The following is a 17,093-nucleotide window of genomic DNA, read 5'->3' on the forward strand; positions in this document are numbered from 1 at the left end:
GCATTTGAGCCTTAATCTCCTTGCCTCTTGTCTTTGCAGAACTGATGAGGTCAGAGATCAAGGGGCAAGGGACAAAGTCTCTATGCTTCAAGGCTTTTCATGCAATTTTGAACCTATCTCTGAACTCTGCTCTTCTTTCCCCTTTTTCTGACCCACAAAGGGTGTCTACAAATAGATGTGACCCAAACCAGAAAACAATTGCCCAATTTCTTCAAATTCTCTCTCTCTCTCTCTCTCTTTCTCATTCACTGTAGTGCACCTGTATGCTTTCACCAAGGAAAACGTGAAGTGCAGGAAGCATAATTCAGAGTTTTCAACATTCTCTACCCATTCTCGGCACTAGTGTATTATCAAAATACCGGGTAGTCCTTCATTTGAATTGACTCCAACTGAAGTGGTTAAAAATACTTCATGATGAAAGAGATGGGAGTTGATCAGCAGAAATCGAGGCACTTTCTTTAGCTATGTTGTCACAACACAGAGATCATTGTTGACAGACCAACAATATTTTCAAGAGAAATGAAAGTTGTTTAAGAAGGGAATTGCTTCCTATGAAGTATACAATTTGAGTAGCATTATACAGATTTTTACTCAAGAGTTGTCCCATTAAAATTAATGGCCATGACTAACATACATTCAGTAATTTCAATGAGGCGACTCTGAACTCAAGTTAGTTAAATGTTGTTCCCCATCACTTTTGGCTAAAGAGGATTTGACAGGTTGAAAAGATACAAAAACTTGCCCCATGATCTCTGACCTCATCCGTTCTGCAAAGACAAGAGGCAAGGAGATTAAGGCTCAATTGCTAGGCTGGTGTTGCCCTAAGTGTATGTCATTCCTTAAGCAGGTGTACAATGATCCAGATCAGTTTACCAAAAGTGATCTGTATTTGTTTTTTGTTGCATCTCACTCTGGTCTTAGGTTTCGCTGTGTTGATTTTGTGTAAGCCACCTTGTAAATAAAGTCATTAACTGGAGCGACAGCTTGAATTCTGATTTAAGAGTAGAACCATTGAAAACAATGGGAGTTAAGATGATGCAAAGAGCACCACTGGATCAGGCCAAAGCCCCATCTAGTCCAGCATCCTGTTCTCAGAGTGGCCAACCAGAAGATGCCTATGGGAAGCCTGCAAGCAGGACACAGGACAGCCAGTGTTAGAAACTGAGATATGAAAGCTAGGAGCTAAATGGCATCTTAAACCTAGGTGAAGGGCGCAACAACAGAATGTCTAGGCACGCTTTTTAATAACAAGAATACAAAGCTGAAAATGTACGAACTGCAGCTAAAACATTATGTTCATTTTTCACGTGGTCTAGTCCTTCCTCTGCCCAAATATTCTTAAGAGGGTTTCTTCTCCAGTCTCCAGAGAGTAGCTGGAAGTAAGGGAGGCAGAAAAAGGTCCTCCTTTCCTTCCACTCTGCAGTTTTAATCTGAAATCTTAGGCGCAGTACTGCACCCAGAGCTCAGAAACTGCTTGCGCTGATGAAATTCCCGGTCGCAAAATGTGCAGAAAACAATGGGAGCTTCGAACACTGAGGACAGCAGCCCTCTCTGCCACTTGTGATTCCCAGCAACCGGTATTCAGAGACATATGCCTCTTTGACACTGGAGGTAGTACAAAGCCATCATGTCCAGTACCCATTCATAGAAGACAGGGCCAAGTTAGTGATGGCTAACTTAAGACCCGCAGTGGAGCTTAAATATAGCAGGCAAGTCCAGATGCAACAACATAAATCAAAGTAACAAGTTCGAGTGTATACATAGGAACCGCAATCCCTCTTCAAGACTGTTATCAACTCTTTGAAATACCATTGTCTCCCCCGGCCCCTTTATCTTTATCCACAAACCCATCCTTAGCCACAGGAAGTCGTTGCCTGTTTAATAATTCAAGTCATTATCAGGAACGTACAGGAAGAAGGTTGTAACTGTTCACCCTTTTAACCTTCACAGGGTTATTGAAGGCTACTTCAAGAGAAAATACATCCTTACTGCTCCACAGGACGAAGAAAAGGTTGACAAAATGGCAGGCTATATAGCTGGGGTGGGCAAGAGTTGCAGCTTGGCTGGGTTCCCATGTTGAGGATACCCAAGTGTCCCTACACCTTTTTTTGGGTTGAGGATCATTTATTCTAATCAATATTTTATGTATTAACTCTATGTTTAACCTCATATTATCCCCCTGGGCAACTTAAAATTCAAGTTCACTTTTCCTTTAAAAAAACCATTGAAGTTTTCTTCCTTTCTTTGTTCTTTTTTATTGTACATCTCACTTTTTCAATCAGTTGTCCAAAGTAGTCCACATTTTAAAATGGAAAAATATGAGCAATAAGAAACCCCTGAATTAGCAAATAGCAAGAAATGCGTGGTGGGCACAGAAAGGGAGAGCTCAGCCTCCCAAGCATTTTCAAATTGTCACAGGATAGGATGTGTGGATAAGGGAAGAGAGTTGTCCACTGGCGATGTCAGAGGTGACACACACAAACACAGAGAGAGTGAACCATTATGTAATTTGCTAGCCAAGGGAATTAGTCTCTCTCACCAAAACAGAACCGTTACCATAGAGGAAAGCCATCTGGAGCCTGCTCAACAAACGCTAACAATTGTCTGAAAAACCACAGTGGGTGAGATCCAAGGTAGTGTGAGCAGGCATCCTCTTGTGCTGTGGGGCTTCTCCTTACTCTCCTCCCCCTAGCAACCCCTAACCCGTCAGAGTAGATTTCGGGAGCACGTGGGTGGGCGGGCAAAGAGAAACCAAAAGTCTCATTACGCAAGTGGGCAGACAGCATTGGATGCCACCCAACATCTGGAAGAGTCCCTCATTAAAGCGGAAAAAATAGTAGAAAAATAAAAATAGGACAGTTAAGACCAACAAGTAATAGGAAGCAGCAGAAAAATGAAAACCCACCACCATGATCCAAATTAAAATACATAGGACTGGTCCTAATTCTAAGACCACACATTCCAAGCAAACATTTTGAGGCAAAACAGCACCAACTGTATCCTTAGCAGCCCCAATTCTAAACTCATTCACTTGGCACCAAGTTTAAACGGAACTCAAGTTAAGGGTGTTTAGGATTAGCATGTTACTCATGCAGCAGTTGATTTCTGTGCCAGAAACCACAGTAATAATGCAAACCATGAGTCATCATACATCCATCTATGACATATTAAGCAAGAGCTCCAGAAACGCTTTCAAGTGCCCCGTTCATTTCTCTTTATTCATCTATTCATACAGCTATTCTGGTGCTATACAGCAAACTGCATTACTGAGCCTCACAGAGTTTCACTTTGCAGATTCTGGGCCCCATATTATCTTTCCACCTTTTAAAAAAGTAAATATTGGAGATCCCCTCACTCTTTGGGAACTTCAGCAGGTTTTAGCGATATGTCTTCTCACCTTCGCTCAGAATTTAGCCCTTCTGCTATACACAGGGGACAATCCTCTCTCCAACCTCTGGCAATTGGTTTCACTAGCCTGAGTGACTTGAAAGACTAACACAGGTCAGAAGGGAAGCCTGTCTCCCCTACACACACGTTCCAGTAAGATTTAAATTTGGCATTACTAGATGCATTCCAGGCAGGAAGCTGCTCATTGATATAAAAACAGCTTCCATTGAGAATCTCCTCCTGCCATCGACCTGCTCACCACAAACACAGAATACATCGAGAATGCTCAGGCCAGAAGGAAAAGGCTTCTTAACCCAAACAGAACTCCTAATGCCTCTCATAAAGGTTTGCTGCAGAGGCCCAGAACACTGGAGAAGACATTTTGTTTTCCCCACAATCCTTCAGGCTCCTGAACCGTAAAAGCTGGCTGAGAGAGAGAGAGAGAGAGCCTCTGCCAACATCTCCTCCCACACAGCCCGGCTGCAGTTTATACTGCTCCGAGCAGGAGAACTGGAAGGGTTGGGTTAGAATGTCAACACAGAGAGAAAAATTCTTACTCCAGGCTGCCTTTCATCTCAGGGAGGAGGAGGAGGAAGGAAGAAAGAAAACACACACACACACCAGTCTGAGGAAGCTTTCATGGCAAGCTTCCCAATTACTTCAAAGTAATCAAAGGGCAATAATTAACATGCATTTACTGTAGCACAAGATACACCACTGCATGCTGTGACAGAGTTTGAATCAAGAATCCGTTCCACCGCAGGCTATGTTTTCTTCCCTTCAAATTCTGTGGCAATCGGAACAGCTACACACACACACACCACACACACACCCTGACTGGATGCGGAGTGACATTTCCACTTTACACTTTTAAGAACATCATCTTGCTTTTATTTAACCTCTAACGCCCCCAAATCACAGTCAAAAAATATGCAGAAAGCATGTGTGCCTAAATAGCTTGCTGCCTGCAGAGGCCCAGGTGCTGAGTTCTCAGATGCTGCAGGTAAGGGAGCATTTGGGGGGGGGTGCAGTGTGAGAGGGACGGCTTCTCTAGCCGCCTTCTCAGAGCTGCTGGCTTGCCAATGACGAATGCTCCCTAAAGCTGCTCAAGTTTCACCAGCAAAGCTTTGTCCTTCACAGCTTCGCTGTAGCTGCGGCTATAATAGCCAGAAAAGTCATTGAGGGAATTGGGAGGCACAGGGCTGGTGAGATACAGAGTGCTCTTGTGCTTGCTGTCAAATGGATTTTAATATCTCTTACATTATGAAGTATTCATGGGGGCTTGAAAGGGTTCTGCAGAGATCAAGGTTAATAGGCAGCCCCAGAGATGCTCAAATAAATCATAAGTCCGCCAATTAAAGCAGTGCTGTTAACAGAACAGCCAGTGTCCACACCTTCTGTCTGCTACCTTCTCGTCAAGATCCATAGATTTGACAAAAAACTTGCAAAAATACACTTTGGAGCTACATTTAATTAACAGAAGCAAAAACCAAGGGAGCAACTAAAACCTGTCACACATCTTGCAATGACAATACAGATTTCACAGCAGGCAGACAAATGAACAAGACAATGACTTACAGTTATCGGACTGGAAATCTGGGACAAACTGTTCATCATCAGGAACTTGGGCTAAAAGAAAGGGGGAAAAACAAGGTTTTTCACCAATTAATTAATAAATTAAACGCTACATTTCCTTATCCAAAGACAAAGGAGCTCACAAGCCAAAATAAATATTAATGTCATACATTACAAAATAGCGAGGGAAAAAAAGATTCCATGGAAATGACAAGCACGACCAATTATCATAGCCAATAGGTTATCAAAGCGCAATGAGACACAGAATTGTGACATCAACAAGGATTTACCTTCAGCTAACCAAGCCTCCTGCAACTGGCTGAGATCCTGAAACAATTCTGAAAGAAAATAAGAACAAAAAATGGAGTATTTTTTTCTGCTTACATGCTTTTTACACATGCTGCTTAAAATGGTGATGTTTCAAAGATGCTTTTTTCAAACATCAACCAAAAAAAAAAAGATGCAATTCTTCGCTACCTTCAGAATCATGAGCCAAGTCAGTGTCCTGAAACTTCCTTTTTCTGTCATTTATTGGCCTGCCTCGATATTCATCTGTGCAAGGTTTCTGGTAGAAGCAAAGAAATGTAACCATGAAGGGCAATCGTTCAAAAACACAAAACAGCAGAAGCAACATGAACTTTGTACAAAGGAGCAGGGGGCACCACATGATAAGAAAACAAAACCACATTAAAAAAATGAAGACAAGTCCTACCCCAGGGACCATGAAAGGGACCTGCTGATCATAAAAACCATCCATTGTGCTTGCAAATTCTTTAATATTCCCTCGAACGTTTTTAGCATTGAGTAATTCCAGGATGAGAAGAGTTTTCAGAATCTAGTTCTGGCAGATTTCAGGCTGGAAGAGAGAAGAGAAAGACAGAGGAATCACACAATGTTCTGCCTTTAAGGCACCTGAAGAGACCATCTCTAACAGCACATGTTCTGCAAGCTTTGAGGATTATCTTTTGTGCTTAGTTAACATACATTAAACATGGGGGAGGGAGGAAGACAAATTATAGTATTACCCCCCCTCTAGCTAGTTGCTATGATATCCATTCATTAAGTTGCTGCTCTTTTTAAATCACACCAAAGCCCCAACCTTTAATCCATGATGTCACAGAGTTACTATGGAAACAGTCGTGACATCACTAAATGCGAATTACAACCGCTTAAGAACAAACATAGGGAGAACGGCATGGATTATAAGGCAGAGATCACATGGCTTGGAGTACATTTTCTCCCTACATGGTCGAAAGATAAAATATAAATAGCAACAAGTGCACAGGAAAGTCGACTGGAGTTAGTGAAACAGCTTGGCTTTCTGGAGATGATAATTATCTGCATGCAACTCCTGTAGGTTACAAAGAGAGCCAATGCTCTTTTAACTTACGCCTAACTAATGCAAACCGAAAAGTTCCCTTGATTTCAATGCTACCAGAAACTGTGCTTAGTACTGTAGCCATTCAAGCATTGTTTGAAGTAGCTTATTTTTTTGCTGATCTAAACCTTTGTTTGCCAAGAAAATCTCGGATAATTTACTCGAAAGCTCAAAAACACACTGCAAGAAATATGCATGTTAGGTTGACATAAGACCCAGCGCAAAATGGAAAACTGCTGGGTCCCTTGTTCTGCTGATGCAACTTTTGCTGCTCTTGAACAGCCCGTATATCTTCAAGAAATCTGCTAAGCAAAGGGCAGTTTTCAGTCATCCCTTAAGTAAATTCACCGTGAAGTTTAAACACAAGAGAGATTTATGGCCTGTTTAAAAGAAGCAGTATTTTCAACGAACTCTTCTCAAAAATACAGAATCTGTGGTCTTAAAAAACCCGAAAAACTCGAGTAAGTGCGTTTCATAACATGGGGTTGGCGGCGGGGGGCGAGAGACGAGACAGAAAGGTGGTGGTAGCGAGACCGCTTATGAACTTCTTTATCTAGCCTAGCTGACTAACTGTTGCAAACTGCTCTAAATATCACCCCGGACACAAATATCTTCCATTCCGAACTTGCCCCGTCGATTCAGAGCAAAAAAAAAGGGGGGGGGGCAAAAACGCGATTGGAAACAACATCTTTAAAAACATTATGTCGCGCGTACTAAATCCGCTTTTCTATCTGGCCGCTGCGATTCGCCTCTCTCTCCCCCCCCCGGTGCCCCTAGGAAAAGCCTTTAACGCAGCCAAACAATACAATTAGCATCCCCTCCCCCTTGTGCAAATCTGGCTTAAGTTTTATGAATGGCAGAGCAAGCAACAAGAGCAGGTAGAGTGTAACGAGATCCCCGGCGTAGGGCCCCATTCACAAAAACAAGGCACGCACTTCCCAGCTCGCTCCACTCGAGAAACGCCTTCAGAGGCGCCCCCACCCCTACAGCCCTGTGCAGAACGCCGCGAGGAGACGCAACCCCCGCCCCCGCACTCAAGGCTTCATTCACACAAAACCAGCTCCATTCATAAAATCGCCCACATTCACAAAAAAAACCACCAGCAGCAACCAGCTCCCGACCTAGCCAGTGCCTGCTGCAGCCTGTGGCGGCGCGGCTGTGCAGCCTTCCCTTGGAAAAGCTACGCTGTAGCTTCTCCTCCCGCCCGGCACTCTTTTGCAGCCCCCAGACCTGCCCCCTCCCGCACCTGAGATCCAGCACCATTGCTTACCCCAGGCTCCAGCAGACCGGATCACTGCTTCCATCTCAGTCACGGCATCCCAAGCTTATCCAAACACAACCCCCCCCCCCCTACTTTGCACCCCCGAACACCTGCGCCCCCACCAACCTCCTCCTCAGGCCGCCCAGCCGGTCCCACAACTCCCAGCACCCCACCGCTCAGGACCCCCGGCCCCGACCCCAGTCCCCGGAGGCAGAGTCGCCTTCGCCCCTCCTCACCTGGCCATAGAACTAGTGCGCTGCCGCTGTGCAGTCGCTAGAAGCCCCGGTTCTTCCTCGGGCTGCTGCCGGAGCCCCCGAGCGGCCTCTAGAGCCCGCCCCACCCCGTCCCTATTGGCCCACGGCCCCGCCAGAGGTTGTCAGTCTCAGCTTGTTTACCCTACCACGCACCCAATGGCGCTCGGATGTTGCAACGCCTCCCGGTCCTGAATGGCTGCGGTGGCCCAGCAGTGCGTTCTAAGCCCGCCTCCTCGCAACGATGAACTGCCTAATGTTTTTTTCCTCCAGGGAAATATAGCCAATCAAGGCGGCCTTGATTTACATACTTTTTCGAGGAGCGTTTTCATTCATAAAAAGGAAAAAAAGAATGGTCGCGTTCCGAGGGCGAGGCAGAGGCGCAGGGAGGGATTTAAAGGGAACGCGCAGCTCGGCGGCAGAGAGTCTGTTTTTGCCAGCTCCGTTACGAAGTGAACGCTCCTTGGCTGCGCACGGTCCCGTGCCACCGCCGCCGCCTTCTTTTTCGCCTCGTTGCCGCACGCAGGACCGTCTCACGACAACCGGCCAGCTCGGCGGCCGCCGGAGTAAGAAATATCGCCATAGCAGGTCACCCTCGATCTTGGCACCTGAACTTCATTCTTATTACCACCCCCACCAGAAATCAGGGCCATCGTGAGGAAAACACCGTGCCCCCAGCAGTGCCCTGCTCATTCAGCTGCAAGGGGGAAATGGCAGGAACAAAATCTTCTGGACTTTCGTCTGGGCATTAATCCAACGACCGCTTTTTTCGTTACAAACAGTGCAAAGCCTGTTAACATTTCGGCCCATGCGCGCACAGGCTTAGACCGTTGGGTCGCTGGACAGATCCACGCCCCGGTTGCGCCAGTAATGCTTAACTCAAAGAGAATAAAAAATAAAAATAAAATTCCTTCCAGTAGCACCTTAGAGACCAACTAAGTTTGTTCTTGGTATGAGCTTTCCTGTGCATGCACACTTCTTTCATACCACACACACACACACACACACACACACTATGGCAGACCAACACAGCTACTTACCTGTAACTGTAACTCAAAGAGAGGTGCGATAGGATCGGGCTGCAGAAACTGCTGCGAATCCTTCCTGGGACTTCTGGAATAGCCTCAGGCTGCAATCCAGTGTGTACACACTTAACCTGGCATGAAGTGGGGTCTTCCTTATGAGTAAAGAGGCATAGAGTTGCATTGTAACTATAGTGCCCTGTGTCTGTTTACTTGCTTGAAAGCTGCCTTAACCAAGTCAGACCACTGGCTCTCCTAGCTCAGGACTGTCTACACTGACTGGCATTTCGGGACTCCTTTGGGATTTGGGAGACATGGGTGAAGCCATGATTTTTGTTGGGGGGGGGCAGAACCTCAGTTTTTTATTGATTTTGATGGATTTAGGTGGGGAAAGCTGCCTGCCCCCTTGGCTATGCCCATGCTTGGAGACGCTAGGGATTAAACTAGACCCCCATGTGCAAAGCAGCTTCTGTACTGCTGCTCAAAGTGTGCTTTTGGGCTGCACCCACTCAGAGACACTATTCTTACTTACATGTTGAGAAAACAAGAAGCACCCTGCAGGATCCAATGAAGGACTCATCTAGTCCAGCATCCTGTTCCCCACAATAGCCAAACAGCCCATGAAGGCAGCACCTGTAATCCTGGAGGTAGCATATATCTAGCACAACTAGTCAGCAAGTCAATAGGTCCCCCAGACTGCCTGAATTTCAGTTTGCTCAGTTCGGAAGTGGAGAGGGAGCCACTGGCGGAGGAAGAGGGGAGCAGGGGAGTGCACCGCCCCCAGCAGTGCGATCCTGGTGGGTTGCCATCGTGGCTGCCCCCCACCCCTGCTGGGTGCCACGTCCCCGCCTGCTCTCCGCCCCCCCCCCCCCGCCAGAGCATGAAGCTCCACCACTGGAGGGAGCCACTTTCCCCAGTGAAACTGGGAGGGTGATTCTAAGGCATTGGCACAGAACATCTCAGAATGGACACCCATTATGCCTGGCAAGCAGGCCCAAACAGGGGGGGGGGTCATATGGGCCACTTGGCCCGGGCCTCCAATTCCAAAGGGGGCCTCGGTCAGCATATTCACAATCACTCACCATTATTTAAATGTAAATACTTAAAACAGTCATTTCCCCTATGTATTTTTAAAAAGCTTGTCAGCATAACTTTTGTGAAAATTATTTACAGTATATACTTACTTATTTATAAGACTTTGGAGATCCCCAGGGTAAAAAAAGGGGGGGCACATTATCTACCTGGCCCGGGCCTCTGCCTGGCTCTGCAAGGCCCTGCTGGCAAGTGAACAGGAGGTTTGTTGGGCAACGCAGGTAGCCTTAAAACGGAAATACAGGATAGGGTGCACATGGCAGCAGCAGGCAAGTAAGCAAAGAAACAGTGTGAGGGAAAAGGGAAGTCAAGGTGGCATGGCCCTGAAGGTCATACAGAAGTAGAGGCAGCAGCAGTGGCATAAGATGCAGACTGTGGCATGGGAAAGAGGAAAGAGGGCTTGCAAGAGTAGCTCTGAGTAAGCAGAGGACAGAAAAGTGGGACAAAGCCAGCAGGAAAAGAGAAGTCAAACTTGGTCTGGGCCTCACCAGCTGACCTACTCCATTTCACTTCCACACATTTCCCCACTATCTCACTGATTCAGCCTTTGCCATTGTGATGCCCTGCAGATGGGCTGGGGCTGATGGGAGTTGTAGTCCAAAACATCTGCAGGGCACTGCATTGGCAAAGGCTGCTCTAGTGGCTTATTAAAAACATTACCAATTCACAACCTGTTGAGTTGTTCTGATCTTAACATGCTCCTATGAATTGTTCAACTGATAGCAATGTAATTAAACTTATGGGAACACTTGGGTCCGGGCCAGTGAGAGCTTCCAAGACATGCTTTGGCGTCAGTTGCAGTTTCAGACAGACAGGCGGGTTGCAAGAGGAAGCAGAGCAGCTTGTTGCGAGGTTTCACCTCCTTGCCGAGAGAGTTACTTTATCTTTTTCCTACGTCTTTCCCTAAGAGCACGCACACACACCATCTATCTATCTATCTATCTATCTATCTATCTATCTATCTATCTATCATTCATTCATTCATTCATTCATTTCTGGTGTGAAACTAAGTTCCAGTGTGGAATTTGGAATTGCCACTTGCATTGCAGGGAGACAGAACACTCTTATCCTTTTTAAAGGTCAGGAATGAAAGCATAAGGCAAGTTGAGCTTGCTAGTCTAGGGACATGATGGTCACTTAGGGTTCAGTTCCTAGGCAAGCTCTACTCTACTTGCTGGGCTACTTAGAGGCTTTGTGTAGGAATAAGTATAGATGCTAGGAGAGGATATATTTATTAGATATTATCATTCTTTCCTCATGTTTGTGAATTCAGCAGAGAGTATCACTTAAAAGTAAGTTTAAATAGGCTAGTTTTAGCTTTTTAATTTAAGTAATACAGGCTGCTTTAAGGCAGACTGGATTCTCCTGGTATTTTCTCCCTTTTTAAATCCCACAAACAATCTTGTAAAAGGTAAAAAGGTAAAAATAACATTTACTCACTCAGAACACTGGTATATATATATATATCCACTGGTGGAGGAAGAGGGGGGTGGAGACAGTGCACCACCCCCAGCACCACAATCCTGGTGGAGTGCCATCGTGGCTGCCCCTCCCCATGCTGGGTGCCACGCCCCCTGGGGCATGCACCAGCCACGCCCCCATCTGCTGTTCACCCCCAGTGCCGGAGCATGAAGCTCCGCCACTGTATATATCTGCTATGCCCTCCCTGGGTCATGGCACAGTCGGAGCATCTCTCAGAGTTCTCTCTAGCAAACTTTACAGGAAAACTCTGTGAGCTTCAGCTCCTATCATGTGCCTATCTAGCAAACATGCATTGTTGGTTTGACTGCATTGTAGATATCCCACATTTTGGTGGGGTGACAGGGAGAGTTTTGTATGCTGATAGCAACAGAGCCCTGGCATCTTTGGGAAGGAATCATGGAAAGCCATGCTGATGGGAGTTGGAGTCCCTCAACATATTTAGGGCATTGCGTTGGCTACTTGTGATTTATGCTGTCCGTAGGCACCATGGCAAAATTGGAGGACTAACATAGAACCACATGAGAGATATTCATTCATTCATTCATTCATTGTATTTAAATACCGCTTGTTTGCCAAGGCGGTTTGCAGTTTAAAAAATAAAAACAAACAAATGGTTCAACATACAGGACTGTGTTTTCTCACACTGATTTCAGAAGCCAATGACAAGCTCCCTGGCCCGTACCTCTTCTTGTTGGCCTTCTCTCAAGGCACACAAGTCTTTCTTAAGTAGCCCCAGGATATAATTGAAGGGAAAAAAAATTTGGTCTGTGTTTTAAGTGAACCGACCTAATTCACATGTCTTGGATTAACACATAGATCAGAATGTGATTATCTTTCTTATTTTGCACTTCTCCAAATTTTGTGATATGTTCAGGAGACGTGCCAAAAACACGTCACAACATATGCTTTCTGTTAACAAATGTGCAGGAATGGGACAGAACAGATTTATGAATAATCGAATGCAAAAACGATGCAGATCAAACAGAGATGGATTTGTCCATCCCTGTGGCAGGAAGTTGGCAGGGAGCCCCAACCTTTCTCTGAGGCCACCTTCAGGAGGTGATGGTTATGAACTCCCTGGCCTGGGCTTCTTCTTTTCTGCCTTCCTTTCAGGACTTTCTTAAGTAACTCTTGGGAAGATTTATTATGGTTTCAATGGGCAGTATTCTTTGCAAGGTGTTGTTATGGGTGTGTGAATATGTAGGAACAATATCCACCTCCATAACTCCAGATCTAGATCCACATTATATACATTTAAAACATATTCAATGCACATTTAAAGCATATGACTTCCCCCAAAGAACCCTGGGAACTATAGTCTTCCCCTCACAAAGATACTATTTCCAGCACCGTTAACAAACTACAGTACCCAGAACTCGGAGTGGGGGGAGTCATGTGTATTGAACACATGTGGGTCTGTTAACACATTCATGGGCCATGCATGCAACTGACCTCTGGGCCTCCTTAGCACATGTGCATGTGCTATGACACCTCACACTGACAGCTTGAACAGTTCCAATGGATTTGGGGGTTTTGGGGGGCGGGGGAAGCTTTGGACCCATCTGTTCTGGCAAGTGGCCAGGAGGATATAATTCAGGCTCGGCTTCCAAAATTATGCCCAGTCTGTGCAATTTTTAGGGTATAAAATTATTTCTAAGGCTAAGTGGTGGGCCCATGGAATGATGGTTCTGCAGCCTCGACAAAGCCTGTTTTATTAGCTGGTTTGATGGAAGAAACTGTTTGAAGTCATCCTTTGCCTTCTACATTATACTTTTCCACTGAAGCTCTGCTGGAGAGAGGGTAGAATAAATTTGACTAAATATAACCCATTCTAAAAAAACCAACCCCAACAACCATAGGCTCTAAATTTAACACAATACCTTTCACATGGAGTTTTTTCTTTGCTTTTGGAGACACGTGAGCTTGCCTGCTGCTGCCTTTTATTTTTGTTCTCCTGGGGTGGAGGGTGACAGGGAGGGGAAAGAAACTGATTATTTTTAAACCAGGAGCTTTGATTTATACCAGCTACAATGACATAAATCAGTCTTTTTTATTTTAAAAAAACGTTCCTTTAAAAAAAATGAATGGAAATGTTCTATCACTGCTACAACTGGGCTTGCTTTTTTGTTGGACTTCCAAAACACGAAGAGAATGAAATGATTGGAAGTCCCCTGCTTCTAGCAGCATCCCAACAATTGTTTCATGACTTTGTCATAGCTGGAGATGGGCCAGGTACGCATAGAAGACATGAGAGCTCAAGGGCAAAATGCTTCCCATCCAGAATTTGTTATTTACAGGACAAATGACAGTCCAATGCCCTTCACCCAGTTTCAAGGAAGGCAGGTGATCTAAAGTCTCCCTTAGCTGTCAGGGCTAGAAGAAAGAGCTCACAGCTCTGTTCAGGTTGGCATATCCAGGGGAAGCCAATGCAATACCCTCCAGGTGTTATTGGATTCCCCATCGGCCAATGGTCATGAATGATAAGTGGGCAATACATAGTTAGATAGACCAGTGGTCTGACTATGTTCCAATAAACTGTGAATGAATGACCTGATAGATCCAACATGTGGTCTTCAAGAAAAGACCAGCTAAAAGTGAAGGAACTCCAAGAACCTTGGTTAGAGTGTATTTTGCCAATTGCCTGCGAGAGGAGCCTCAGGTTTCATTTTGGTTTGGACTGACGTTGCTGTTGATTGCAGCTGGTATTATGGGCTTGATTGTGGCAATGGGTTGTTATGATGAGCACTTTCCTAAGACAGACAATGTAATGATAGCTGGAGACGAGGACTCTGCTGTGGCTGGGTTGTATTACAATTACGCCGATAAAGTGGTGCATGTGTGCAACACCAACACCAATATAAGAAGACAGGGAGACTGAGGTTGCCACTGGTCCCCTAATGACTTGTAACCAATGGCTACTTGAATGATGGGCAACTGTAAATGTGGTTGAACAGGTCAAGTGTCATTTTTATTCTTTCTCTTGCATGGAGAACAATGGGATCACCACCATCCTACTCTGTGCCTACGACTGGGGTTCTCCTCTGTTTTGTCATCACCGTTTGTTTTGATGCTGCTGTTTTCCTGCACCTGGGCTAGCTATGGCCTGTTTTGCAGAAGGTGCCCTTGCTTTTTTAGGTCCTCCTTTCTACTCGGTGCAGTTGTGTTGCCCTTGAACACTGAAGAGTCAGAAAGTTTCTTGGAGAACTACTGCAATCCGGACACAGGATGCTTATTTTCAGGCACATGAGACAGCAGCACTGCCACACTATTGTGCCTGAAGAAATGCAGTAGATGATACCCCAGCTGGTGCTCTCAATCAAAAGTCGTCCCAGAACTAGCCATTACTTCATTGTCATTTTATTTGATGTAAAACCACATCGGTTAGGATTTACATATAAACATGAGCTACATTACGAATTCACACAATTCCATGCAGGGAACTACATCGAGATCCATGGGAAAGGAGGAAGAGCAGTCCATGCTCAGGAGGATATACAGTACATTTCATGGTGAGGAACAGGATTAACTCTAGCTGCCTGTATTCACACAATACACTAGGCGGGAGGTGTGGATTGATTACAGCCTAAATGGAGAGGTGCCCATTTTGTCCCATTATGTACCTGGTCCTCTCTCTGGCTGCACTGAGAGTCCCCTAAGATTGGTTAGTGAGATGCTAGTGAAGTGCAGTTTAGTCTGATAGCTTCTGCAACAGAGGCAAACATTGTGCATACCAAGTTTTCAATCGGGAGTTTGGCTTGTGGTTTGGTGTTGTCATATGCTGAATTTATATCACGGGACTGCTGTGTTGTTCCATCAGGAGGTTTCTGAGCATGAACCAAACTGGGACAGAGCAACTTCATCCACCAGATAGCAAGAGTGACAGGAGCAAGGATGGTCGTGTCATTGAGGGATGGGCTGCAGCTCAATGGTAGAGCCCATGCTTTGCATGCAGAATGTCCCAGGTTCAATCGCCAGCATCTCCATGCAGGGTTGGGATGAACCAATGGTCTGACTTGATAAAAGCAGTTTCCTACATTCCTCGTCGGCATGGATTTCAACAGTAAGGCCATGATTCCCGAATACTGTAAAAGCATTGTAGGTGGCTTAGCAGTGGGATGGACTCCTAGGAATTAAGCAACCCCATGAATGACACTAACAGCACTCCACTACCAAAAAGAAAACCCCACCAAAAACCAGAGAAACCGCTTCCATACTTTATATGTTGGATTGTTTCAGGCATGCACACATATAATTCAGTTTCTCAGAACTGGATTACCCAACACCTGGTGACTCAGCTGAGCGTGTGAAATGTCCACCTGGAAATGTGGCATTTGAGGTGGAATTGGATGGTGCAAATGTTCTCGCTGCAGGGATTAATTTGTAAAGGCTCATGTTTCATTCATATACCGGTATGCAAATATTGGTTTCATCAACAGTCATTATGGGATGAATGTGGATTGTGAGCCGGCTTCTAGCACCACCATATGAATGGACTGCATTTCTTTGGAGTGGAATTGTTTTAACTGGGCAGCGATTCCTTAGGTGCCAAAGTGGTGCATCGAGCCATTCCGTGCAGTGGTGGAGGTGGCACTGTTTAGCATTCTTGCTATTTTGCAAGATGATGACCAGATGATGAAGCAGCCCACTAAACTGACAAGAGATCGAAAGCTCTGGCCCAGTCCTTCACTACATGGAGAAGCAGAGCACAGCAAATAATTTGACTCAACTTTTCATCCTGGATGGCTGTTCAGCAAGCTGCATTCCCCCAGAATCTATCTTCTAGGCAATATCCCAAAATACTGTACACTTCAGAGCACTGAGGGGCAGAAAGATCAGGGATGGGAGAGGAAACAATTGTAGATGTGCAGATTAAGAATGGGAGGAGAAAAAAGTTGAATGTGCAGAGTGACAGAAAGAGAGATAGCAAGGAACAGACATGGTGCAGATACTGTACTGGAGTATCACAAGGTTGCTTACTGAAACTGCCTTTACTTCTTTATGCAAAAGGTTCCAGCTGCAGACCCCCAGATTCCTTGGCCAAAGTTCTACACTGATGTAAATGCAGGAGAGTAAACAACACCTTACCCCAGTGAGCAGAGAGTTTGGCCTGCTTTTCTGCAAAGCGCTAAGTCCACAAATTGCCTGCCACATGAAATAAAGCAAGCTGCCAATGTCACTGGAGAAGCCAGCGCAGCACCCCCCCCCCCGCAATGGCCCTAGAGGGGCTCTCTGTGAATTGGGCACTGGCTGTATGCAGAAGGCATTTGCGACATTCACAAATAAACGCTGCTTTGTCTGGCTGTCAGCCTGTATACTCTGCCTGGGCTGGAGATCAAGCTGGGCTAATGAGTCATCACCTGGAATCAAAACCCCACAGCTGGAATTCACATCAGTTGCTCTCTTGACAATGCAAAAGCCAAACTGGGCTCCTGCTGCTTCTGCCTCAGCTCCCTCAGGCCTGCAGAGTGAACAGGACAGGTTGTTGCCTCCTGCAGGAGAGAGGCAGAAGTCTAATGGGTACACTCCTTTGCAGCATAGAGATGCAGTGATGGAGACCACTCTACCAGACCCATTTCTGCCTACCATGCGAGTGCTAAAAGGCATAACCCCGCCCTGAAAAAGAGATTGCAGTTCAGGAATAAACC

General features: G+C 45.6%; 1 protein-coding gene across 2 annotated transcripts in view; it reads right to left on the reverse strand.

The window, feature by feature from the left end:
* ETV5 (ETS variant transcription factor 5) overlaps positions 1–7,942 on the reverse strand; it is a 37,441-nt gene extending 29,499 nt beyond the window's left edge. The window contains exons 1-5 of one of the 2 annotated variants that reach the window (XM_033150088.1): positions 7,838–7,942; positions 5,675–5,818; positions 5,440–5,527; positions 5,253–5,300; positions 4,966–5,016 (exon numbers count right to left, since the gene is read on the reverse strand). In XM_033150088.1, coding sequence (XP_033005979.1) covers positions 4,966–5,016; positions 5,253–5,300; positions 5,440–5,527; positions 5,675–5,719 — 232 coding nt within the window. In that variant the 5' untranslated portion in view covers positions 5,720–5,818; positions 7,838–7,942. Of the gene's footprint in view, positions 1–4,965; positions 5,017–5,252; positions 5,301–5,439; positions 5,528–5,674; positions 5,819–7,610; positions 7,636–7,837 lie in introns of those variants that run through there. The other variant, XM_033150089.1, reaches the window with a different exon arrangement.
* Between the last annotated feature and the right edge of the window lie 9,151 nt (positions 7,943–17,093).

The sequence above is a fragment of the Lacerta agilis genome, chromosome 5 (genome assembly GCF_009819535.1).
Source record: "Lacerta agilis isolate rLacAgi1 chromosome 5, rLacAgi1.pri, whole genome shotgun sequence".
NCBI classification, from domain to species: domain Eukaryota; kingdom Metazoa; phylum Chordata; class Lepidosauria; order Squamata; family Lacertidae; genus Lacerta; species Lacerta agilis.